The 26,931-nt window shown below is 42.6% G+C and overlaps 1 protein-coding gene across 1 annotated transcript in view; it reads left to right on the top strand.

Moving 5' to 3' along the window:
- The window catches only part of MINDY2 (MINDY lysine 48 deubiquitinase 2), a 115,646-nt gene that overhangs the window by 42,792 nt on the left and 45,923 nt on the right, over positions 1–26,931 (top strand). Inside the window, exons 3-4 of the mRNA XM_075345726.1 lie at positions 12,898–12,962; positions 24,231–24,389. Coding sequence (XP_075201841.1) covers positions 12,898–12,962; positions 24,231–24,389 — 224 coding nt within the window. The remainder of the gene's footprint in view (positions 1–12,897; positions 12,963–24,230; positions 24,390–26,931) is intronic.

The following is a 26,931-nucleotide window of genomic DNA, read 5'->3' as shown; positions in this document are numbered from 1 at the left end:
AAAGGGGTCCCCTTAAACAGGGTCCGTTCCCCTATCTTCACCTTTCACCAGGCCCAAATCCGAAGCGGGGCAAACCTGCTCGGCGTCCTGCACCCAGCACAGTCTTCACTCGGCGTCTCCCCCCCCCAGCACCAGACCCTGCTCTCCCTGCAGACGAGTGCCCAGCAACGTGTCTGGCCTCAGATCCACGCGTGACAGCCGGCCATGGAGGGGGACACTGAGGCGGCGGATGTCTGTGCCCGGGCCTGCTAGGTGCAGCAGACCGGCCTCGGGGCTCGTTGAGGGACCGTGGGGCGGGTGTGGGGATGGGTGTCTGGGGAATTCACACTCACCGCCTGATCTCTCCGACGGTCCCTGCGAGGTCTCTCAAAGTGCCGCCCGCACCCTCCGCGAGACCTCCGACCAGGCCCCAGAAACTCCGAGCAGCCGCCAGAGGATCAGACGCAGCTCGTGAACCACTCCACTCCGGACCCGCGTTCTTCAGGAGCTGGTAAGTGCTGGCGCCTTCTTTCCCTGCAGGTCTTCTGGGTTTCCCCCCGCATCCAGTGGAGTCACCGCACCGTCCCCTGTCTTCGGGTCCAAGCGGTCAGCCACTCAAGATGGCGGCGGCTCCTCTCCGCTCTGCACAGGACGCCGGGCTCGCCGACCAGCCCGGTCCAGGTCGGGTGTGGGGGGGGGTGATAGCAAGACCCCCGAACCCCACTCTGTTCAGTCTGGACCCGCTGATGTACTCCGGGTCTCCTCCAGCGTGCGGTTATCGCCTCAGGGGTCACACCGTTTGGGCCTCGCCGCCTCCAGTGCCCTTCCCGGTCTCAGTATTGAAAGGCTCATTGAGGGTCTCAGCGTGGATGAGACTTGAAAATGGGGGTCTCCCCCGTCCAGGGGTGTTCTAGAGACGTGGATGGTGGGATCCGGCAGATATAGTTACAGCAGGGGATCAGGATGTCAGCCGATGTTCAGGAGCTCCCTAATCCACATCTGCCTCAGACAGCGGCCATTTTGGACTCCAGCTTTGTTTTATTCTGAATTGCTGTCGCGTTTCAAGAAAAAGTCAAAAGTGTGGCCAGGGACAATGACTAGTCTGTGGCTGTAAAAATAAAAGGGAAAGGGCCTGCAAACTTTTAGTATTAAATTAATATGCAAGTGTACAAATACGCTGTGGTCAAAACACGCGTGTATGTTGTAGTATGTACAGTGCCTTGATAAAGTATTCATACCACATGAACTTTTCTGCAGTTTTTCATGTTAAGGCTGCTTTACACACAGCGCCATCGCTAGCGATGTCGCTAGCCATCGCACCCGCCCCCATCGTTCGTGCGTCACGGGCAAATCGCTGCCCGTGGCGAAGAATATCGCAGGTACGTGTCACACAAACTTGCCTTCCTAACGATGTCGCTGTGGACGGCGAATAACTTTTTTTTTTTTTTTTTAAGGGGGTGGTTCATGCGGCGTCACAGCGACGTCACACAGCAGGCCACCAATAGAAGCGGAGGGGCGGAGACCAGCCGCATTAACGACACGCCCACCTTGTTGCCGGAGGACGCAGGAACGTTGTTGTTTGTGGTTCCCGGGGTGCCACACGTAGCGATGTGTGCTGCCTCAGGAACGACCAACAACCTGCGTCCAGAACGAGCAACGATATTTGGAAAATGAATGACGTGTCAACAATCAACGATTTTGTTTGTATTTGGGATCGTTGGCGGTCGCTCGTAAGTGTCACACGCAACAATGTCGCTAACTAGGCCGGATGTGCGTCACAAATTCCATAATCCCAGCGATATCTCGTTAGCGATGTTGTTGCGTGTAACTGCCCTTAATACCCACAAACTTAAATGTATTTTATTGGGATTTTATGATATGCCAACGGTAAGTAGCAAATATGTAAGTGTAGAGGAAAAGATACATGGTTTTCTAAATATTTTAAAAATATAAATCTTTAAATTGTGACGTGCATTTGTATTCGGCTTACCTCAGTATACTTTGTAGGATCACCTTTTCCTACAGTCACTGTACCAGCGGTTTACATGTCTTGGCTGAAATGTTAGCCATACTGCAAAGAAGAACGGGCAATGTGCCCACGGGGACAGTGTCTTGCGGATATATCCGCAGGACATTCTGCAGGAGCTCCCAGAAAACCACAGCACAACTTTTGCCTGTTTCCATGCTGCGGAATGTCCTGCGGATATGGTGCGGGCTTTCTGCATTGAGGATACAGTACCATGGCTTCGGCACTGATCCTCAATGCAGAACAAGTGCTGGAGTGATCGGGAGTTCATACTCCCCTCCATCACGCAGTACCTCGCTTTCCGGCGGCCGGGGTCACTCTGTCAGCGTCTGCAGGAGAAGGTGGGCGGGCCTGAACTATCTCCGGCTGTCACATAACCGGAGCTCGTGCAGGCCCCGCCCACCTCTTCCTTTCTGTACCTGGATCCACCGCGCTGCTGTACACCGGACGGAGAAAGTGACTCTGGTGTCTGCTATCAAGGCAGATAAGTATATGGGACCCTGCAGAGAAATCCGCAGGGAAATCCGCATTATTTCCGCTGCGGAAAAATCCGCAGCGTGGGCACAGCATTTCCCAAATGCCATAGAAATGGCTGGGGAGTAGCTGTGCTGCAGATTTTTGAAAAATCCGCGGCAAATTCCGCGGCATTTTCCGCAGCGTGGGCACATAGCCTATAGCTCTAGTTCAGTGATAATGGATGGAGAGCGTCTATAAACAGCAATTTTCAAGTCTTGCTACAGATTCTCATTGGAGTCAAGTCTAGACATTGGCTGGGCCATTCACACACATGAATATGCTTTAATCTAAACCATTCCATTGTAGATCTGGCACTATGTTTGGGGTCGTTGTCATGCTGGAAGGTGAACCTACGCCCCGGTCTCATGTCTTTTGCAGCCTCTAACAGGTTTTCCGCCAGGATTACCCTGAATTTAGCTCCATCCATCTGATTATCAACTCTGACCATCTTCCCTGTCTCTGCTAAAGAAAAGCATCTTACATAGAAAAAAACCCAGGTGACTAGAAGAGCACGTTATCAAAGAAAACTTCTGATGACTCTCTTTCTAGTCACATGGCCGCTTCCGCCAGTCACAGGCTGCAGTGGTCCTGTGACTTCAGAATGGACCAGGCATGGCTTTAGGAGCTGGCTCCGACCTTTGTAGCCGACTTAGCTGAATCTGCAGGGGCACTGGAGGGCTCAATGCCTTTAAGGTATTACGGAACATCTGCAACAGAAATTGACATTATGCTGATTTAATAATCTGCACTATAGGTCAATTTTCATGTAGCAGATTTTCTCAGTATATGGTTGAGATTTGATAAAGCTTGCCTGCCTACGATGTAAATCCACAGTATTTTCTTCCCGTGTGATTTTACCCTGATAGTGCTCTTGAGTTCGCATGTATAGATTGTTTTTGCCTTTATGTATTCCTGTACTTCACAGTACTGTGCCGAGTTTGCAGAGGACAACAATTTAGCTTCTGCTTTTAGCTTTTTGATTATAGATGTGAACAAACTTACCCTACTGGGTTTCTGTCATTATGGTCTGCTTTTGATGTGGCCAGCTTGGGCACACCACAGTATAAAGTCATAGTTCTGAGTGACCGGCAACTTATTTGAGAGTGACTGACAAAGGTGAAAATGACATTGATTAAACATTTTTTTTATTTGTGTACTTTTACTTCTAATAATAAAAAAAGATAATTTTCATGTATGAAAATTATGTAGATTCTACAAAATTTATTACAGTTCCTCAACATGCAGCCATGTCACAGTACAGAGGTAATAAATGCAGTCATGTCTCACTACAGAGGTAATAAATGCAGCCATATCAGGGTACAGAGGTAATAAATGAAGTCATGTCACAGTATAGGGGTAATAAATGCAGCCGTGTCACAGTACAGCGGTAATAAATGCAGCCATATCGGGGTACAGAGGTAATAAATGAAGTCATGTCACAGTATAGGGGTAATAAATGCAGCCATGTCACAGTACAGGGGTAATAAATGCAGCCATATCTGGGTACAGAGGTAATAAATGAAGTCATGTCACAGTATAGGGGTAATAAATGCAGCCGTGTCACAGTACAGAGGTAATAAATGCAGCCATATCAGGGTACAGAGGTAATAAATGAAGTCATGTCACAGTATAGGGGTAATAAATGCAGCCATGTCACAGTATAGGGGTAATAAATGCAGCCGTGTCACAGTACAGAGGTAATAAATGCAGCCATATCAGGGTACAGAGGTAATAAATGAAGTCATGTCACAGTATAGGGGTAATAAATGCAGCCATGTCACACTACAGGGGTAATAAATGCAGCCATGTCACAGTACAGGGGTAATAAATGAAGCCATGTCACAGTATAGGGGTAATAAATGCAGCCATGTCACAGTACAGGGGTAATAAATGCAGCCATATCTGGGTACAGAGGTAATAAATGCAGCCATATCGGGGTACAGAGGTAATAAATGAAGTCATGTCACAGTATAGGGGTAATAAATGCAGCCATGTCACAGTACAGGGGTAATAAATGCAGCCATGTCACAGTACAGGGGTAATAAATGCAGCCATGTCACAGTACAGGGGTAATAAATGCAGCCATGTCACAGTACAGAGGTAATAAATGCAGCCATATCTGGGTACAGAGGTAATAAATGAAGCCATGTCACAGTATAGGGGTAATAAATGCAGCCATGTCACAGTACAGAGGTAATAAATGAAGCCATGTCACAGTACAGGGGTAATAAATGCAGCTGTATCACCGTACAGGGGTGATAAATGCAGCCATGTCACAGTATAGGGGTAATAAATGCAGCCATGTCACAGTACAGGGGTAATAAATGCAGCCATGTCACAGTACAGGGGTGATGAGCACAGTGATGTTAGAATATAGGGTTGCAAACAGTGATGTCACAGTATTGGGTTAATATGTACTGTGATGCACCAGGCATTAACAACCCGCCTCTCACCTGTCCTGTCTCCACGTCAATGACAAGCTGCTTTGGGATCCTCCTTCTCGTGATGAGATATATTGATGTCATTGCACTGCCTGAAATGGGATGCTGATGTCCTCTGCACCTGCGCACCTTTTTAATAGGCCGTGGTTTGTGTTGTTTTTTTGTTTTTGTTTTTTTTGGGGTTTTTTTTTTTTTTTTTTTTTTTGCAGAGCGAGGAGTCAGAGGCTTCCTCATGCAATAGTTTTCAATGGAATGTGCAGTTGCACCACCTCTGACCACAATCATTACACCCCTGGTCCTGTCTTTAATATTTGAATGGTGGTACCAAGTAAGGATGGCCACAAAAAATGCCTGTGAAATCTTTAAAGGAGTGATATTGATGGCTGAGTTAGGGAATACTTTCTATCACTAATCACCTGATCCTCTTGTGTGAGGACCTAGCCCCCTGTGATTGTGACAGAAGTAAGGTTTGATGCTGTGATTTACTGCTCAAACTTCTTGCAAAATTTGATATTAAAGAAATTGTCCATTGCTGACCTCCCTTGTGCATATGCCCTACAATAGGGTCACCTAAGATCACCATCTATGAACCAGAACTCAGAGCTGCAGTGAATACACGGCTTCTGTTCTGGTGGATGCTGCTGCCCATGTAATACGTTCATCTGAATGTTTGAATATTGCTACGCTTTCCCATTGGGCCTTGCCAAACTTAGTGACAAGGCTGCTTGCCAGGCATGAGACCCAAGTGGTGGTTGTAGTGGGTGATGAGTTTATCATTCTGGTGTCCACATTTTGGAACGGTTGTTCCTAATGAGAATACCACTTTTTTATGATTGGACTTAATTAGCATATGTGACAACCCTTCTTAAAGTGGCCTTTTGACTAGTTACTTGGTTTTTTATTCCTTAATATTTGTTCTGTGATATTTCATAACCTTTTATTTTACTCACCTATATAGCGCTATTAATTCCACAGCGCTTTACACATGATAATCACTGTCCTCCTGTTTGCTGACAATCTAAATTTCCTATCAGTATGTGTTTGGAAGGCATTTATTAGGAGGGCACCTGTCACCAGATTTGGGGCCTATAAGCTGCGGCCACCACCACTAGGCTCTTATATACAGCATTCCAACATGCCCAGGCCGTTGTGTAGAACGTAAAAATGACTTTATAATACTTACCTAAACGGTTGGTTCGGTGCAGATGGGCCATATGAGTATCTCCGTTCTCCAGGTGCAGCGCCTCCTCTTTCGGCCATCTTTGTCCTCCTTCTGAAGCCTGTGTGCATGACAAGTCCTACATCATGCACACGTGCTGGAATTGAGGTCCTGCGCAGGCGCACTACAATACTTTGATCTGCCCTGCTCAGGGCAGATCAAAGTGCGCCTGCGCAGGACCTCAATGCTTGCCTGTGTGCATGACATAGTATGCATCATGCACCCACGCTTCAGAAGGAGGAGGACAAAGATGGCCGAAAGAGGAGGCGCCGCACCCGGAGAACGGAGACACCCATCTGCACTGCACCAACCGTTTAGGGTAAGTACTATAAAGTGATTTTTACGTTCTACACAGCGGCCTTAGTTCTTATATACAGCATTCTAACATGCTGTATATAAGAGCCCACTGGTGGTGGCCGCCGCTTATAGTCACCAAATCTGGTGACAGGTTCTCTTTAATATTGATTGCACATTTAGACTATAGTTTTTTGTATTTTGTTTTTACTTTTTGCTGTTAGACATGTCTTTACCGACATTATCAATTTGTAACCTAGTGTAATAGGTTCTTATACTGTATATATGCGGGGCGGAGAGTGATGTCAAGTGTTTCAGTAGAGGTCATTTGAACTTTGGAGGAGATGGTAATTGCAGTAGAGCTTGGGAAAAGATCAGCTCTGATGCAACATCTCCAGGGTAAAAAATAAAAATCTGATCTAATTCATCTTGTTTCTTTCTGTGAATTGTCCTCTTGCAGGGATTATATTGTCCAGAGATTAAAATCCGCAGCATGATTTGCCCTAGAACTCTGTGCCCGAGTTTAGTGAGGGACCTGCAGACAGATGACAATGGGTGCTTGTTGTGCTTTACCTTTTTCTCTAATAATGTATAGCTGACCAGACACTTTGGTGTTCTAGAAAACCCTGTGCTCATCCAGCGCTTAGTCATCACATTTTTTTTCTTTAATTTAAAGTTGCTGTCTGCTCCAAATGAAAGGTTATACACTTGTTTTTGTTACTTATAGTCTGACTGTAAGTCACAGCTTTGATAATTGGCATCTTCTATCGTCATACCACTGCAGCATACCGTACTTTGTCGGCTCACCGTAAAGCACGTAGCAGGGCATTAAATACGGTAACTATCAAAATGTTCATGAGTTGGAGGTAACTCTATTATCAAATATGTGACAAATACCGAAACAGTCATGTGTGAAAATATCAAAATTTTTTTGTTCAGAAGTGGATTATTTTACCTTGATTGCTAGCGCACCAGGGCCATCTGAAAGAGCCAAGATAAATCGCCAATTCTGCATGTAATGGATGGGACACTTCTGGGGCGGCTAGGGACTGGTATTTTTTTTTTTTTTTTTTTTTATCGTGGACCTTCCCAGCCTCATAATACCAGCCCACAGTTATCTGCTTTCTTTTGCTGGTCCTCAAAATACGCACCGTAATTTTCAGACTATAAGACGCACCGGACCATAAGACGCACCCTGGTTTTAGAGGAGGAAAATAGGAAAATAAAATTTTAAGCAAAAAATGTGGTCATGACACACTGTTATGGGGTAATGTCCTGCTCATATACTCCCCATGCTGCTCACATACTCCCCATGCTGCTTATAATATACCCCCATCATCCAGGTGTATGGCCACATCCTGTGGCACATAAAAAAAATAAACGTTCATACTCGCTTCACCTCACTCCCTGCAGCACCGCTCCTCTTACCATCTATGTCAGTGGCAGTGCCGCTGAGTGGAGCCGTCCCCGTTCCCCTGCAGCATTGCAATGTCCTCCGGTCTGTGCCGGCGGCTGCGTGTGGACAGGTGCGCAGAGCGATGACGTCATTTCTGTGCACGCCGCTAGTCTCCACGCAAGTCAGCTGACAGACAGGAGGAGATCGTGATGCTGCAGGGGAACGGTGAGTAATGTGTACTGATTCACTGCCCCCCGCACTGATGATGATGTGCGGGGGGCAGTGAATACAGCCGCACATGATCACTCCAGGCTGCAGTTGCCAGGGGTGATCATGCGGGCAGGCTGTTTAGTAAGCGCACATCCCCCGCCTATCATCCCGCCCACCTGTCAGTGCCAGCTTCAGCGCTGAGAGATGATGGGCGGGAGGATGGGCGTGCATATTAAATGTCACGTGTCAGCCTGCTCGTGCCCCAGATGACCCGCTCCACCGCAGCACCCTCATTCCCCGCAGCGGCGCTGCCCTATATTCAGACCATAAGACGCACCCCCCACTTTCCCCCAACATTTGGGGGGAAAAAAGTGCGTCTTATGGTCTTAAAAATACGGTAGTTCATTTATTTATTAAGTTAATAAAGTGTAGTGTCACATGAAAATCACTAAAGGGTGTAAGTTTCTAACTATCAAATATCTTTCTAACATCTGTCTACCTATATATTTCTAGTAGGTTTTGTTTTTGTTTTTTTCTTTTGAGATGTGTGCAAGAAATAAAATTAACTAAGAGCAGTCCAATGCTTGGACTGGCCGCAACTTTCCCGACCCAAACATGACCATTTCATATATTTCTATGCTGCGGTCCCGCTCGGGTCAGAGTCGCAGCCAGTCTGAGCATTGCAGTTTGAATTATACTGTTGTCTCAATGTGTCTTTGAAGACTTAGTTTCTTATTAAGCTTATCACAGTTTGTTGTTTTTTTTTTTAACTTTTAATGACTTTTAGGAGGACCTGCTCTCAGGTCAGAAGTGGATAGTCTTTGCTTTCGTTTTATGTTCACTGCTTCTCTGGAGTATTACTCCATAAGCCCTGCCCTCTTGGTGCAGACGATAAAAATTAGAATGTCTCACAACTCTAGAACCATGTGATGGATTGAAAAAATATAGATAAAAAAAAAACACTACTCAATACTCATAGGAGCAGCCAGAAACAAATAAAAGCAACATCGGACTGTTTTTGACCTGGTGACAAGTCCTTTTTAAACGAAATCTGTCATGAACCTATTTGCTACTCCCCATCCAAAACCACCTTCCACTCTTTGACTGGTAGCTGTGCTCTTCACTGGCCAACACTTAACATTCGAAGTCCCAGAAAGGGGTCATTTAACATTTCTACCTTTGGAACCCAGAGACGGGTTGAATGACCTGAAGGATTTTAGCTAACATCCTATAATCACCGTCTTTTGTTCTGTAATTAAGGCCATTACTGTTGCACCACAGGAGGTTGTTGTTTTCCATTGAGTTTAGCCATTTAGTTTCTAGTTTGTTCTATTCAGTTTATTGTATTGGGTCATTTGACCCTCTTTCTGGACTTCAGGGGGGAGGTCGAAATTTCTGGGACTTCTAGTGTTAAAGGGAATTTGTGAACAGGTTTTTGCTACTTAATCTAAGAGCAGCATTATCTAGTCAAAGAGACTCTGAATCTCATGATGTATCACTTAATTACTTAATCCAGCTGTTCTGATATAATCTGAAGTTTTAGATTTAGCAAAGCAGCAGGGCCAGAGCTGTCCTGACCACACTGGGCTCTCGCCTGAGAGGGTACATTGACAGTGAGATGTCTGTCAGAGGGGACCTGTTGAACAAAGCCACCTAGTTGCAATGATAATCACAAAGTGATAAAGCCTTTACTTTAAGTAAACAGCAGGGAATCTGATAAGAGAAGCACAGTTGATTTTTAACCCCTACAGCATCCTGGCTTTAGCTTACATAGCAAAAACCTCCTGATAGATTCCCTTTAATGCAGCAGAGGACAGAGCTGTAAGTTTAGGGGAGAAGGGTGCCATAGCAAAAATGATAAAGATGACTTACCTCATGGGTATGATGTTGCAGTGCTGTTACTTTACTTTATACCTCATATACTCTGTAACATTGAAATTACAAACACCAAGTAGCACAAGCCCCAAATTTATGGAAATTGAGGAAGTAGCCCATGTTGCAAATATCTGGAAATGTTTACATTTTCAAGCATCCAACTCCAATTTGGGCATTTTTTCTTTTTCTTTTTTTAACCACATGAACCCTGAAAATTCAGATCCAAGTCATGAGGGATGATTTTGCAATACCTCCTGTTCATCGATGTTCCAGTTATTGCTGCTTGTTACAAATTGAAAAGAACAGAATCCTTAAATTTAAAGACCTTAATTTATCACTCCAGCAGATCACAATGCGCATAGGCAGAGATGTATGCACCATTCAACATTGTGAGTCCTTGTGTCTGGGAGAATAACATTGGTTTGGAAAGACAGCAGGTGATGCCAGAGGCGTACCTCTGCGTGGACAGATCGTCAGATTAGAAGAAGGGCTTGTAATTATCCATTCTGTACTCGAAGTGAAATTGGACATCACTTACCAAGCCAAAGGCATCAATAAGAGTCTGCACAAACCATCACAGGGTGTTTTCATGACATTGAGCTACAAGGAAAACCTCCCAACTACAGGTTTTACATTGACCAAACTACTGCTGTCAAAGTTCATCATGGTGGACACCTAGAAAACAATGGAGGCTGGATTTGAGGCATCTGTCTGGATTTTGTTGTCTTTCTATGTATTGACCACTAGGGGCTGCCATTATTCACTTTGCTAAATTCTGTTCCATTTCCACTCTGTCCTTACCCCTGGAGACTGTTATGGTTCTGCATTTACCTTTTTGTAAGATTGCTTCTACAGGTTCAACATGGCTATCTTTACTTTTTGGTCCTACTCAATGCCACATGAAACTCACTCATTGCTTGAGTTTTTTGTGTATAGCATTTAGTCTATTTCCAGTCTCCAGAAGAGAATTGTCTTATCCAAACTTCCCCTGATTGTACTTCCAAGAGCTTCAGCTGCCTGTTCCGGTGCCCCGCTCGTACTGTTCCAGCCATTGGATTCCAGCAATGTTTTTCCAGAATCATAACAGTATCTACTCTTGAGCAATATGTCTTGATTTTTGTCTTGGATACATGGATTGTTGGAAATCTGTCTGAAGAGGCCTTCATGAGGGAACATTACACTAGTCCTGCTTCCAGGTTGTGTGGCATAATGTACAGTAACTGAACCTCTTTAGTCTTCATTCCAGGTACACCAACAACTCAGCAATACATTGCACTGGTTGTAGAACCAGTGGTATGGCCATTTCTCCAAAGTGTCCGAGGAACCATTTTTCAACACAACACCAAGCTTGTGCTAATCTAAGCAACCTGTGTGGCCTTCACGTGCTACCGTGGCCTGCAGCATTTCAAGACTTGTTTCCCATCAAGCACATCTGAGACTTCGTTGGTCGGCAATTGCAAAGGGAGTTGCCAGCAGCAGATCTTGAGGATTTGCCTAAGTGCATTCAACCTAGCAGAACAGTTCTCAGACAACCATTAATAACCTCACTGTTAGCAGCCACGGAGTGTGAGAATGCATATATCTGGGTGTGGCGCTCATACTAGATACTGAATAAATCAAGATTTGTTGATTATTTGGTTTCCATTTTTTGATAGATTTGTTTGATATGCAAAGTGATTAATCTGTGATTTCTATAATTCCACGACTTTTTCTTCTTGGTGTTCCAATGTCAATGTTACAAAGTGTCTTACGATGTAAGTAATCAGAAGTATAATGTATGACATTATTATAATTATGATTATTTCATGCTTTACTAAAAAAAATTCCCTTCAGTGCACCTTAGGGCCCTTTCGCATTGCATTATTCCCTACATTCACTGGTCTCGTCGGAGCCTCTGTCTGAAACTGGAATAAAATCTAAAGTCAGCCAGACATAATAATGAATTTTGCATCAAAGGAAAGAAAAAATAAAGACTTGACATTTCTGTTATGAAGTGTTCTTTAATATCTGTGAGTTCATTTAATTGGGCATCATCATAAAACATGATCTAATCAGAAATAGCTTAAACCAGGTACACTGACACTTGTAGAGGTTGTCCCCAAAACACAGAATTTGGAACCAAATTTTACCACATAATGGGCACAAGCACAAATGTTCCAGTCCTGGTGCTGAAGTCCTTCAGCATCAGTGTTGTCACGCATAAGGCCGCTTTCACATTGCGTTGTTACCTATGTTCATTGGTCCCGTCGGGGCCTCAATCCGAACCCCCCCCTCCCACAAAATGAGTTTCAGACGCATGCGCCGACGGAGCCATTGACTGTAATGGAGCAGACTAAGTTACCGTGTGCTCTCTTGCACCATTTTCGGTACGTAGTAGACTACATCTGGGTGTCCGCTTGCAGAAAGCGTATACGCCTGAATATGGTGCAAGGGAGCACACTGTGACACTGTCTGCTCCATTACAGTCAATGGCCCCGTCAGCTCATGTGTCCGAAACCCGTTTTGTTGGGGGTTCGCATGGAGGCCCTGACAAGACCAGTGAACATAGGTAATAACGCAATGTGAAAGCGGCCTTATGCGTGACAACACTTATGCTGAAAGCCCTCAGCACCAGGACTGAAACAATTTATGCTTGTGCCCATTATGTGGTAAAATGTGGTTCCCAATACTGTGTTCTGGGGATAACCTCTACAAGTGTCAGTGTACCTGGTTTAAGCTATTTCTCATTGTGCATCATCATAAAATATGATCTAATTAAATTAACTCCCCGATATTAAAGAACACTTCATAACAGAAATGTCGAGTCTTATTTTTTCTTTGATGCAAAATTCATTATTATGTCTAGCTGACTAGATTTTATATATGCTGCTGTCTTTAAAAAAAAAAAAATGTGAAAGTGTCACTTTGTGTATATCTTCTAACGTGTTTTTTATCTTTCTAGGAGACTACATTTTAGAAGCAAAACCAAAAGAGATTTCTGAGGCTCAACGGCTGAATTACGAGCAGGTAATGGCTTCCATTTCATCACTTTTTCTTGTGCTTGTATAATGGTGGGCTTTCTCCACACCTGATCGATAATGATTAGCCATAATTGTTATTAAATACGTATTTCGATCAGCTTGGGCTCCCGTCAGATCTGTGTGTTCTTTTCCCATTGTGTTCTGGTTCACAACCAACGCTGCAGCAGTTTGTTGTTTTTTGTTTTGTTTTTTTGTTTGTTTCGTTAACTGCTTCTGGTCCACCCAAGACTATAAACTCCAGACATCCACAATTTACTCTGCACGGACTGTCTAAAATATCAATGCAAGGTTAGCAGCTTGAATGAAATCCTGCAGACACACCCAGACCTCCACACAGGAGGCAAACAAGATTTCTTACCATGTTTGCCTTTTTGATTGCTGAACAAGCACCTGTGTATGCAGATCAGGGCACAAACACAAGAGCGGTATTCTGCCGCACTGCCGGATCCAGAATAAGGGCAATACAGTACAATACAGTTCACAGACAGTGCGGCAAGCCCCGGTCACATGCTGTCACATGACCGCATGTGCCCGGAGCTTGCCAGTGAACTTTAAGGTACTGTAATGTCCTTGTGTCGGATCTGCGAGTGCGGCAGGAAAACGCTGATGTGAAACCAGCATTAAGAAACACTGACAGTGCGTCCTACTCCGGACCCAGTGATCATGTGATCGGCTGGGTGCACGGAGAGAGCAGAAGCTGCTGGATCCTAGGAAACCCAGGCAAACTGAATTTCATCTGTAACTGGGACTAATATTTCAGCCACAGTTACTGGGGAAACTAGCAATGAAAATAATGTGTTTATGTTGTAATGTAAAATAAAAAGATGCGCTTTGTAGAAATTTGTTTATTTTCTAGTCCCATCTACTTGACGTCAAATATATATAGTAAAATAAATTCTTCGCAAAGGAGAATACAACTTTTAAAATATTTTTTTGTGGCCCTTTCTTGGTCATAAAAAAAGGAGACATTTCCTATATAATATTTTTTTTTTTTTTTTTTTACATTTTTTTCCTGATGGCAGCAATAAATAAAGGAATAAAACAATCAACAAAAATTAAGCCCAATGTGTGTCTCCACAGAAAAACAACAAAGTTTGGGGGAAAGTTCAATTTTTTTAAAAGGGACAAAAAAATTTTGAACCGTTGAAATGCATGTACAAAGAAGACCAAAAATGTGCGGGTCGGGATCAGGGGAACATGTCCTGATCTTGGCAAGTAGGAGGCTTTCCCCGTTATTATTTTATTTATTTTTTTAAATCTAAACCACTCGGCGATTTTCCATTTTTTTTTTTTCCATTTTTTCCTCCCTTTCTTCCGAGAGCCATAACTTTTATTATTATTATTATTATTATTATTATTATTATTATTATTATTATTATTATTTAATAATAATAATAATAATAATTTACATTACTATTGCCATATGAGGGTTTGTTTTTTGGGGGGCAAGTTGTACTTTTGGATGACACCATTCATTCTGCCTATTATTGTACTGAAAAGCAAAGAAATAAAAATCCAAGTGCGGTGAAATGGCAACAAGTGCAATTCCACTATGCTTTTTTTTTTTTTTATGTACCATGTTCACTATATGGTAATACTGATCTGATGGTATGATTCCCCAGGAGAGTACGAGTTTGAAGATACCAAATATGTATAGATTTATGGCTTTTTGAGTGGTGAAAAAGAAATCAGAAATTTGTAAAAAAAAACAAAAAAAAAAATTATTTTTTTTTTCACCATTTTCCGAGACTCGTAGCGTTCTTATTTTTCGGGATCTGGGGGCTCAGTGATGGCTTATTTCTTGCATCCTGAACTAACGTTTTCATTGACACTATTTTGGGTAGATCTGATGTCATAAAACAGGGGAATAAAACAATATTGTGGTGACCAAAAAAAAAACTTAATTCTGGCTTTTTTTCTTCCTTTACACCCTTTACCAATCAGATAAATTAATTTGATATTTTTATAGATCAGGCAATTCTGATCGTGGCTGTGCTACATGGGGTATTTTTTTTTCTTCAATGGGGCAGTAAAGCGGTGATTTTAACTCTTTGTGGGGTTTTATTTTTCCATTTTCTATTTTTTTTTTTTTTTTTAATTTTTACAAAAAATATTCACTTTTTTTAGCCTCTTTAAGGAACTTGAAGCTACAATTGTTTGATCGGTTGTGCTGTACAGAGCAGTTTATCAGCATTATTCTGTACAGTACAAGTGCTGACGCTCTGCCAGCATTCACAGGAAGTACATCATGACAGGTGCCATCAGCTGACTCGCCCCAGCTGTTATGACAACCCCTTGGTGCCCCGTGATCATGTCACGGGCCCATTGATGGGATCGGGGAATGACGCTCTCGCTGGCACACGTTCAATCCCAATGTCAAAGGTTGACACCGGCATTTAATTATCATGCGCGGGTGGATCTCCGATCTGCTAGCCGCTGTTAGAGGCAAATGTCGGCTTCTCAGATCAGCAGACATGTGCAGGGAAAGATGCGGGCTCAGGTTGTCAGCACGCATCAAAGCAGGGAACATGATCTATGACGTACTAGTATGTGATAGGTCGTGAAAAGGTTGAAGTCATAATTAGTATACTTTTATTTTATATTTTTACAAATACAGGCAATGCATTTGATAATAGAACACTATATCTTGGATCAATGTCATTTTTGCAATGATTGAAGCTGGAATACAATTTGTGTAAGATTTACATAAAGTGATTGTTGCTATTCAAAAAATAAAGAATTTCCACAGTACATCCAAAATGAGAAAAACAGATAAATCCAGTGCTTTCATATAACTTCACGTGCACATCAGACTTGCTAATGAGTTTCCGGATGCTATGGACGCTTGTGGGTGTCCAGGTATGAATGGCCTTGTAGCTGTGCCAATTCTGCTTGTAAATAGGGTATCTGGCCATGTCTGTTTTAGTAAGTTAATTTATATTTCCAATATTTTTCTGAATATTTTTATTTATTTTTTTTTAACTCGTTGTACAAGTCTATTATTCTTCTTAGAAATGTATGACTAAATTGACAATTGGGTGTTTCCAATTCAAGGCATATGGACTCAGTCCCGTAATGCCCCATGAGTGCTTATCCTTAGATAAGGGAAATGTTAAACCTCGTTGTCAATTTATACAGGTGTTTTCTAGCAGGACTAACAGAGGAACAGCACAATATGAAGTTAAAAATAGAGAATACAAGAATTTATTAAAATGGACATGTCAAGAGTAGTGATGGGTCTCCTTCCAACCGGTGATCTTCAGCTTTTATGCTTTCATTATTTTCTCCCGTTCTTCCTCGCTAGAACTTTTAGGCTGTGTGCGCACGTTGCGTTTTTTCATGCGTTTATGCAGCGTTTTCAACTCCAGCGTAAATGCATGCGTTGTGCATCCCCAGCAAAGTTTGAGAGTTAAGCAAATTCTATGTGCACATTGCGTTTTAAAACACAGCGTTTTGGATGTTACATTTTTGACAAAATCGATGCATTCTAAAAAGCAACATGTCACTTCTTTATGCGTTTTGGATGCTTTTCCCTCTCTGTCTATGGCAGATCAAGCATCCAGAACGCATCCAATCTGCATTCAAAATGCATCTAAACCGCAGCGTTTTGGATGCATTTTGAAACGCACATGCAGTGACAAAATGCAGATTATTTGTCAAGCCAGAACGCAACGTGTGCACATAGCCTTATTTTTTTGGGCGACATACCTATCCGCAAAGTGGTTTCCATTGTTCTTATTAGAATGTGCACAGTGTAGGCAGAATTGAAGGCAGCAAAACCATGAAGGATCACACTAGCTGTACAGAGAATGACAGTGGCATTTAAATGGTTAAACTACAGCGATCAGAGCAATTTCCGATTGCTGTAGTTGTAGGCAGATACCGGCTATTTAACGCAGCTGGTATGATGCTGTTTCTGGTCCTGAGCCTACTCCATACACGGGGGACCCAATATATTACGTACCATTACATCCCATGTCGGGAAATGGTTAAAGGAGCGATCTCCTATTTTTCCTTCTTTTAAACTCTTCTGCTTCCTGGCACCTGAAGCCTCTGAGACGTGAAGGGATATTAAAGCTGGCCCGATCCAGCAATATGTCCAGCTCAGAGCAGTGCCTGCAACTTATAAAGCAGAGAGCTTGCTAGAGGTCGCTTCTTGCTTAGAAAACTGCCCACCCATAATAGACCTCAGAGGTGGCCGATAACCTACGCAATGAGCAGTAAACGCTAGAATTAAAAATCACATTCTTGAGAACGAGGAGGATCTTTAACACTTTCCCAACATTTACTGTGCGTGTACAGTGCAAGCCATGTGCACATGTATGGAGCAGTCAGCGTGTGCCCGTACAGAGCTCCTAACACTTCTATTTATCCCCTCAAAGGCTGCTTGCTGTAGTTGGGGGGCTGTCTGTGTGATGGGCCCATCGCCCTTTACCCAGGATGGGATCTCGGGGTGCTGGTAGGTTGCCATGATGGTGCTTATGGCTAAGCTTCATAAGGGATTGTGATTTTCTGCATATAAGGCAATGTAATTGTTTTGCTGTATACAGTGTGAGCGATTAGATGATCATAGGTTCAAAACAAAATGTAAAAACCTAAAAGTTGACATTTCCCCTCTTTTACCCATTAAAAAGTTATATTAAAAAATACTCCCCCAACCTAAAAAAAAACAAAAAACAAATCTGTCACGTAGCTCAGTGTTAAAAATTAAAAGATTACGAGAGTCAGAGGCAATACAAATTAAAAAAAATCGCTATAAAAACAAACCCCCACCAAATAATGTTTTTGCTGTTTCAGAATACTTTTTAATTTTTTTTTTTTATTTTTTTTTTTACAATATACTGTATGGTGTCTTTCAAAAATACAGCTTATCCTGCAAAAAAAAAAAAAGAAGAGAAAAAAAGTCCTCATATTGTATGTGGACTACAAAATATAAGTTATTGGCTTTGGAATAAAAAGAGCAAATAAAAAAAAATACTTCAGTGGGAAGGGAAAAAAATAAAAGGTAGATAAAATAAACAGATGTAAATTGCAAAGTTTCTTTTTGTAATGTAACCCATTTAATACGACAAGACCACCTCAAATGGCGCAATAATACTGCATTAGGCATAAATGTGATCAGGATATTCTTTCCATTGCAAGAATACAAGATGAGGCCACAGTTAGCATGGACTGTACAGAATACAGCAATATGTGGCTTATGCTCATTACAGTAGAGTCTTGCTCTGGGTCATCTTGCCTTGTAGTTTTTCTTCAGATAGTTTATTCATATCTCATTTACAAAAAGATTGTACAAGTTCAATATTCCTTCCTTCAGAGGCACTTTATGCAGAAAGGGGTAATTTGTGCGACTTCTACATTAGACATTTATCACCGCTGCAGACTTGCTTTATTGTCGGCCATAACTGAGCTGTAATTTTTCTCAGGTGCTTTGTGTTGTCAAACCCTTTGAAAGATGTTACTGTGACTGCTCACTAGTGCGGAGTTTTGCTTTTTACTTACTGCATTCATGAAAGATCCTGAAGGTACAAAGAATGTGTAATGTAAATCTAGCGAAAATGAAATGTGAACGGATCTGATCCTAAATTGTTCTCTTTACAAAAAAGTATCACAAAGGGTTTGCGTTTTACCCTCAGAAAATGGCTCACGGTAGCTTGAGATAGAGAATTTAGATGGGACCTTTCCCCAGTTTAGCATGGTAATCTGGCCACATCATGGAATAGTATAAATATAATAAGTTAATGTTTCCTTTCCGTTGCAGATACAGTTGAACCTTGGATTATAATTGGTTCCGGGACTGTGCTCTTAAACCAAGTTACTCTTATATCAAAGCAAATTTTCCCATAGGAAATAATTGAAATGCAGATAATTCGTTCCACAACCCAAAAATACTGTATTTATACAAACGTATTACAGTAATACAAAATAATGTACTGTATTCATATAAAATTATTACAGTACACTAATACAAAATACTGTACAGTAAAAAAACATGTAAAACAAATTAAACTGCATATTAGCTTACAAAAGAATTGTTGGTGTGCGGAAGGTACAGTACAACAATGTTCTGTACTGGTTAGCTGAAAGAACAATACTATATCCAAAAATGCAAATTTTTAGAAATGCTGTATATTATATACAGTACTGTGCAATGGTATACTGTATACAGTAAGCAGTACATATATACAGAAAGGTACTTCAAGAGCGGGTCAGAGCGTGGTGAAAGGACGGAATCGGAAGTGTGCACGATTTGCTCTTATTGCAAAGCATTGCTCTTAAACCAAGTTACAAATTTGTAAAAAGCTTTGCTTGTCTTGCAAAATGCTCTCAAACCAAGTTACTCTTCATCCAAGGTTCCACTGTATCAGCTTGTAAACTTTAGGTTATATTTTTTGATAAGACTTATAGGACGATTCCACAGACTTGCCTCTGGGCTCGTGTACTCTCACCTGTGCATTGACCAATCATACACAAGAGGCGCCATGCAGGAAAAAGAGCACAACCCCAGAATGTCAGAAGGACATTTTATTCTATGAGATGTAGTGACAGACAGCTCTATGTAATCATAGACCCATATATTAACCTACTAATCCCAGCCATTCCTCTGTACTACTGCCCCATTCCCTTGCTTATCTGCTCTATAGCTTCTGGTGAGCAGGACCATATTTGCCAGTAGGTCCAGATTCAGTGCCTAGAAAGGCAAATAGCGGGTCGAGCCAGCAGAAATCTGTGCCCCCCCCCCCTTACTTTTTTGTTTTGCCTCACCCAATGGCAAAAGCAGTGTCTTTCCAGAGCCGAAGCCCCATAACAAAATTACTTCTGTATGGGCATGCAGTTGAATAACAGTACTAAGGAAGCAAGTTGACAGGCAGATCTATAAGCCTATGTGCGCACGTGTGCGTTCTGGTTGACAAAATGCAGCGTTTTGAATGCAGTAAACACTGCATGTGCGTTAAAAAATGCATCCAAAACGCTGCGTTTGGAATGCATTTTGACAGTGCGCTCCCACAGACAGAGTGGGTGGAAAATGCATCCAAAACGCACAAAAGAAGTGACATGCTTTTTTAAACGCAACGATTTTGTCAAATATTTGGCATCCAAAATGCTGCGTTTAAAAAAGCAACATGCGCATGGAATTTCCTTTAATTCTCAGACTTGGCTGGGGACGCTCAATGCATGCATTTACGCTGCAGTTTAAAATGCTGCCAAAACGCATGAAAAATGCACACGTGCGCACATAGCTTTACAGTGAGGACAGGAGGAATACATGGCAGTATACCAGTAGAGGGAAGGGGGTCTGGTTCAGTGACTGGGAGGCCAGAGCAACAAGTAGTGCAGCTGATTCAACTGCTGTAAGTAGAAATAACTCCTAGTCAATACCTCCAAAAGGAGAAAAGAAAAGGAATCACAGGCTAAAACCCATAGGCAGGCAACTGAATGGTAATCACAAATCTTGGGGTTATTCGGTACTGTTTAAAAGGGAGAGTAGCTAAGCTGTGACCTGTAGAAAAGGGCTGTGTTAGGCTGAACTGCTGTTCTTAGTCGTATCAGGTAAAGGTCTTTTAAGGCTATGTGCACACTAGAAAAGTGATTTTTCTCAAGAAAATTTCTTGAGAAACTTCTGGGAGTTGAAGATTACCGCATCTGCGGTAAATAAACGCACCAAAACCGCGTGAAAAACGCATGCGTTGTTTTATTTCTAATAAAAAAAAATTTCTGTGTTATGTTTTTTTATATCTTTACTAGAAATTCATGGTGGCCATGTCTAATATTGGCATAACACCATGAATTTCGGGCTTAGGGCCAGTTGATAATATACAGCTAGTCCTAACCCCATCATTACCCAGCAAGCCACCCGGCATCAGGGCAGCTGGAAGAGTTGGATACAGCGCCAGAAGATGGCGCTTCTATGAAAGCGCCATTTTCTAGGGTGGCTACGGACTGCAATTTGCAGTGGGGGTGCCCAGAAAGCTTGGGCACTCTGCACTGCGGATTCCAATCCCCAGCTGCCTAGTTGTACCTGGCTGGACACAAAAATTGGGCGAAGCCCACGTCATTTTTTTAAAATTATTTCATGCAATTCATGAAATAATTAAAAAAAAAAGAAGGCTTCCCTATATATTTGGTTCCCAGCCAGGTACAAATAGGCAGCTGGGGGTAGGGGGCAGCCCGTACCTGCCTGCTGTACCTGGCTAGCATACAAAAATATGGCGAAGCCCACGTCATTTTTTTGGGGGGGGCAAAAAACTCCTGCATACAGTCCTGGATGGAGTATGCTGAGCCTTGTAGTTCTGCTCCCCCTGCCTCTCCCTCTAGCATACAGTCCTGGATTGAGCATGCTGAGCCTTGTAGTTCAGCAGCTGTCTGCTCTCCTGCATACACTAGTAGAGAATGAAGAACATATTGAAGAAAGAAATGACATCAGACCTTTTTTTTTTTCCCCAACAATCTTTAATGACATTGATCACTGATAAAAAAAAAACGCACCAAAACGCGGTAAAAACACGCGTTTTTTCCGCTTATTTGCCGCGGGTGCGTTTTTGTGCGTTTTTTGCCGCAACAAACGCACAAAAATGCAGCGTCCAAAAAACGCAGTGTGTAAACTTAGCCTTAGCGAGAAAACTGCAGCATTTCGGGATTATTTAAAGCTGAAGAAACTTGGCCAATTTTTATTATATATATTTCTACTTTGTTTAACATAAAAACGTTATCAGGTCATGTTTCTTTTTAAAATACAGTCTATGATCCCCAAATATTAAGTTCTGCAGTTAATGTAAAATGAGAACCTTCATTATAATTGGGACGTGTGTGTGTGTGTGTGTGTGTGTGTGTGTGTGTGTGTGTGTATTAAGATATATAAATGTTTGCGTTTTTGTTTTCTTTTGTTTGCCTTTCTGAGAGGTAGAGTCAGTTTAAAGGGAGTACTCTTACTTATAGTGATTACTGTTGGGCTTAGCATGTGCTATGCTCTTTACTGAAAGTTGCATTCAACAAAAAACATTACTAAGAAGTTCTTCTACATTGTGTTGTTGCTCCATCCTGCCACACACTGCGAAAGTTTATTAGTTCGGAGTCCTATTCTGTGAGTTTAGTATGAGTTCCCATTAAACCACATAATAAAGTCAGTAGCTATCACTTAGATTTTGTAGTCACATTGACTTATGATGGGCTTATGGTGATGTTCCCGGTCCTTACAGATATTGGTCAAGTCATATAGGGAGGGGGTAAGAAGTGGGCGACTGTACTCGGAAACATCTCTACATCCTTGACTGGCTACATTAATTAGAAAATGGGTACTCAAGGACATAATTTGTTGTAAAGAAAACCTCACCTCTAAAATGCTTCATTCCAAAAAAAAAAAGCTGATCTGGTCACCAAGGCCCAAAAGATTACCAGTCTGGAAGGGGTTAAACAGTTGAGCCTGAATCCATGATCCATTGTTTGAGTGGCTTGAGCTACTAAGTCACTTCTGTCCATGCATTGATGCGTGCCTTGTTCTGTTCTTTCTTGGCTGATTGTATAGTAGCGCACTTGTATTACACCGACTGAGGAGCTGTACCTATAAAAAGAGCACATTAACCTAATTCTTCCACATGAATAGATTATAACACTGATGTTCTGCTGAACTAAAGAAAGCAGCCGGAAGAGAACTACAAGGCCCGCCACTCATTCTCATACTACAGATCCTTTTTTTTTCTTATTTTCACCTAAAGATTATTCACAGAACAAGATTAAAAACTACAAAATTCCTGGAGAAATGTGTCCTGAGCCTATTACTGTCTCTAAGGCAGACAGCGCTTCCACTGCCGAGCTCTAGTTGTCAGGCAATGAGCATGATGGGAATACATGCCCGGTTTACCAACCATTCAAGACCGGTTCTAGTAGGCTTACTCCCAGGCAACTGTGTGCTTGCAGGTCTGCGTACTAAAAGCAGTGGCTTAGGGTACTTTCACACTTGCATTCAGCGGAGTCCGTCACTATGGAGAATAGCGCAGTCTGTTAACGCACTGCGCTATTCTCCATAGACTTCGATGACGCAGTGTAACGCAAGTGTCAGCGGTTGCATCTGCTGGACGACGCAGCGTTGTTATTCTGACGCTGCGGTGGGCGGGAGGAACGCAGCATGCAACTTTTTTTGAGCAGCGCAGTCCGTTGGATTTCACTGCGCTTGCCCTCTCTGGCTCCCTGCACCCGTAACCAAGGTAAATATCGGGTAACCAAGCAAAGTGCTTTGCCGATATTTACCCTCGATACGTGTTCAGGGAGCCAGACACTTCCCAGCTTGGCTCTGCCCCCTCCCGCACTCCACTCTGCATGTATGTATACACACACACACTCACCTGTCCTCAGCGCCATGGCCCCACTCTGCTCAACCCACTCCTACCCCCCCCCCCCCCCGCCCACATTCTCGGCGGCCGAGCGATCAGCTGATCACCCGGCGGCCGGCTACGGGGAGCGATCAGCTGATCACCCGGCGGCCGGCTACGGGGAGCGATCAGCTGATCACCCGGCGGCCGGCTACGGGGAGCGATCAGCTGATCACCCGGCGGCCGGCTACGGGGAGCGATCAGCTGATCACCCGGCGGCCGGCCAAGGGGAGCGATCAGCTGATCACCCGGCGGCCGGCCAAGGGGAGCGATCAGCTGATCACCCGGCGGCCGGCCAAGGGGAGCTATTAGCTGATCACCCGGCGGCCGGCTACTGGGAGCGATCAGCTGATCACCCGGCGGCCGGCTACGGGGAGTGATCAGCTGATCACCCGGCGACCGGCTACTGGGAGCGATCAGCTGATCGTTCACAATAGTCTGGCGCCGGTAAACTATAAAAAACAAACAAAAACTGATTCCGTTGTTTTGTTGCATCCGTTGTGCCACTATATGCAACACATCCGTCACACAACGCAATGCAACGGATACCGTTCAACGCAAGTGTGTAACTAGCCTTACCTGTAAGAGAGCAGTAGGGTTCATACATGACCTTTCTTGTTATAATGTATCTGCTCCATAGGGAATCCCCTTTATTATGTAAGAAATAATTGTTCATATTGTGGCTCCCCTCAGCATTATACTTTTTATAACCATGCACTTGGCATATGCGATGGGTTTATGCATAGTACAGGGCTGTAAATACTAACTGGTGTCTGTGTAACCTTTTTACATTGGCAGTACGGTAATTTCTGTTGTGAGAATTACAATTGCTGATATCAAATACTCCAGCAACTGCAATAAAAACCACTTGTGTTCCTGTGTTGCAGAATATGAGCGATGCTATGGCAATCCTACACAAGTTACAGACCGGCCTAGATGTCAATGTGAAGTTCACCGGAGTGCGCGTCTTCGAGTACACACCCGAGTGTATTGTATTTGATCTTATGGATATACCCTTATACCATGGCTGGCTGGTGGATCCAGAGGTATGCACTTATTAGGTTTTGTTTCTACTACTGATCCCCTTTTTCTTCTTCTTTTTTTTTTTTTTTTTTTTATATTTAAACCAACAGAGAAACTAAAATTCATACATAGGTTGCAACCTTTTATTTTTTGCCAGATACCTGTTCTAGCTCCTGTGAGTCAAGTGGTTATTTCCATAAATTAAGGGATATAAGTAAAGATTAGTCTCACTAGCCTCATCTGAGATCCTCTTCAGTTCTCTGTGGCAGTCACACAAGGGCAGTGCAAATTCATCTCTAAAAATATTACTCAATCTCTACTAAAGGTGCTGTTTAGACAGGACGAGATCAATGATCGAGCGTTAAGATTATTGGCCTGTGTAAACATGCCGACATTCACCCAACGAACAGGCAAAGTGCTCATTTGTTGGTAATTGGATGTTTTTTGCTGGCATACAAATCATTGTTATAGGCATGGCATCACTGTATAAACTGCGGCAAGTACTGCCTCTAACATGATGCTGTATGAGAACAGAATTATCCAATTATCACGTGCTGGTGGTAACAATGATTGTCAGGCTGTCTGAACAGGCCATTAAACAAGTGCCGATCAACTTGATCCCGTTTGTGTTAGAGCCATGAAGTTAGGTGTTGTATCAAGAGTATTTTACATTTACAAGGAATTAGCTGCTGTAGGATAAGTGACCCATTCCCCAAGATCTGAGCTACCCCTAGTACACACTTGGTTTACATAATTGTTAAAGAAAATTGGTATTGCATATTTTGTTCAAACAATGGAAGTAAGAAAAGGGTTAATCTACTGCGCCACCAAACCAGTCCAATGATGTAGATCATCAAATGAAGAAGCTTCCGAGGGCTTTGAAACGCGTTGACCAATCATATTTTATCTACAACATTGGACTGGTTTGGCGGCGCAGGAGATTAACCCTTTTCTTCCTTCCATTGTTTGTATCTCCACATGGGTTCTGCAGTGGCCTCAGGCGTTTTATGGTGGTTGTAACTTGCACAACTACACAAGGTGAGCCTTTCTGAGCCGTTTCTCCTTTGATTTTAAATTGGATAAGACCCTATTTTGCGCGATTTCTTTTTCCAGCTCCTATTTACTATTTTGTTATTGAAGAAATCAGTCATTACTTCTGTTTTATGAAATTCTGATTATTTTGTCCCATGTAAATAAGAAAATATTTTAATTCCCAACTGAATTTAAAAGGGGCCAGTAGGCAATAGAATCATGTGCCTAGATTTCTGGAAGACCACTTATGTTTGCGAATTCCTTGTGTTGTGTCCCCCATCCTCAGATTATTGTTGGCCGTACAACGGATTGTTGGGGCGTTAAAGATCTGGCGTGGTCGATTGCGAACTTCTAATACTTTTCTGCTCCTAGACAAAAGTTGTCACCAGACTTGTTTTGGCAACGACTTTCTCATAGAGAACACAGGAGTGTTTGACCAAGCAAGCGTTCCTGTGTATGTGAACAACAGAAATGGCTAGTGGTCAAATGGCCAACTGAACCATAATTCGGCCAAAAGCCATCTAATGTGAATGGTGGACAGCAGAAAAATAAGCACGTTTACAATAAACTTGCTTTATCTGCTGTCACTTTTGTTTTTATCTTAACCCCTTCAGCCCCCGGGCACTTTCCGTTTTTGCGTTTTTTGTTTTTGCTCCCCTTCTTCCGAGAGCCGTAACCTTTTTTATTTTTCTGTCAATCTTGCCATATGAGGGCTTGTTTTTTGCAGGACGAGTTGTACTTTTAAATGAAACCATAAGTTTTACCATTTAGTGTACTGGAAAACAGCAAAAAAAAATTCCAAGTGTGGAAAATTTGAAAAAAAAGTGTGATTGTACAATAGGTTTTGGGATATTTTATTCACAGTGTGCACTATATGGTACAACTGATGTATCTATGTGATGCCTGAGGTCAGTGCGAGTTTGTAGACACCAAACATGAATAGGTTTACTTGTATTTAAGGGGTTAAAAAAAAATTCACAAGCTTGTCCAAAAAACGTGGAGCACGTTTTGCGCCATTTTCCAAAACCCGTAGCGTTCTCATTTTTTGGGATCTATGGCTCAGTGACTGCTTATTTTTTGCGTCTCGAGCTGATTTTTTTTAACGGTTCCATTTCTGCGCAGATGCTACGTTTTGATCGCTTGTTATTGCATTTTGCGCAAAATTTGTGGCGACCAAAAAACGTAATTTTGGCGTTTGCAATTTTTTTGCCGCTACGCCGTTTACTGATCAGATTGATTTTATATTTTGATCGGGCATTTCTGAATGCGGCGATACCAAATATGTGTGTATTTTTTTATTTATTTAACCCTGTAATTTTCAATGGGTTGAAAGGGGGGTGATTTGAACTTTTAGGGTTTTTTTTTTTAATTTTTTTATTTTTTTTTACTAGTCCCCCTAGGGGGCTATAGCGATCAGCAATCCGATCGCTCTGCCCTATCTGCAGATCACAGCTTCAGAGCTGAGAACTGCAGATTTGGTGCTTTACTTTCAATGCTGGCTGTATTCCGGCATTGAGAGGAAGTGACTCATGT

The sequence above is a fragment of the Anomaloglossus baeobatrachus genome, chromosome 4 (assembly GCF_048569485.1).
Source record: "Anomaloglossus baeobatrachus isolate aAnoBae1 chromosome 4, aAnoBae1.hap1, whole genome shotgun sequence".
Taxonomy (NCBI): domain Eukaryota; kingdom Metazoa; phylum Chordata; class Amphibia; order Anura; family Aromobatidae; genus Anomaloglossus; species Anomaloglossus baeobatrachus.
The sequence above is the reverse complement of the archived record's forward strand: the minus strand, read 5'-3'. Positions and strand labels throughout refer to the sequence as shown.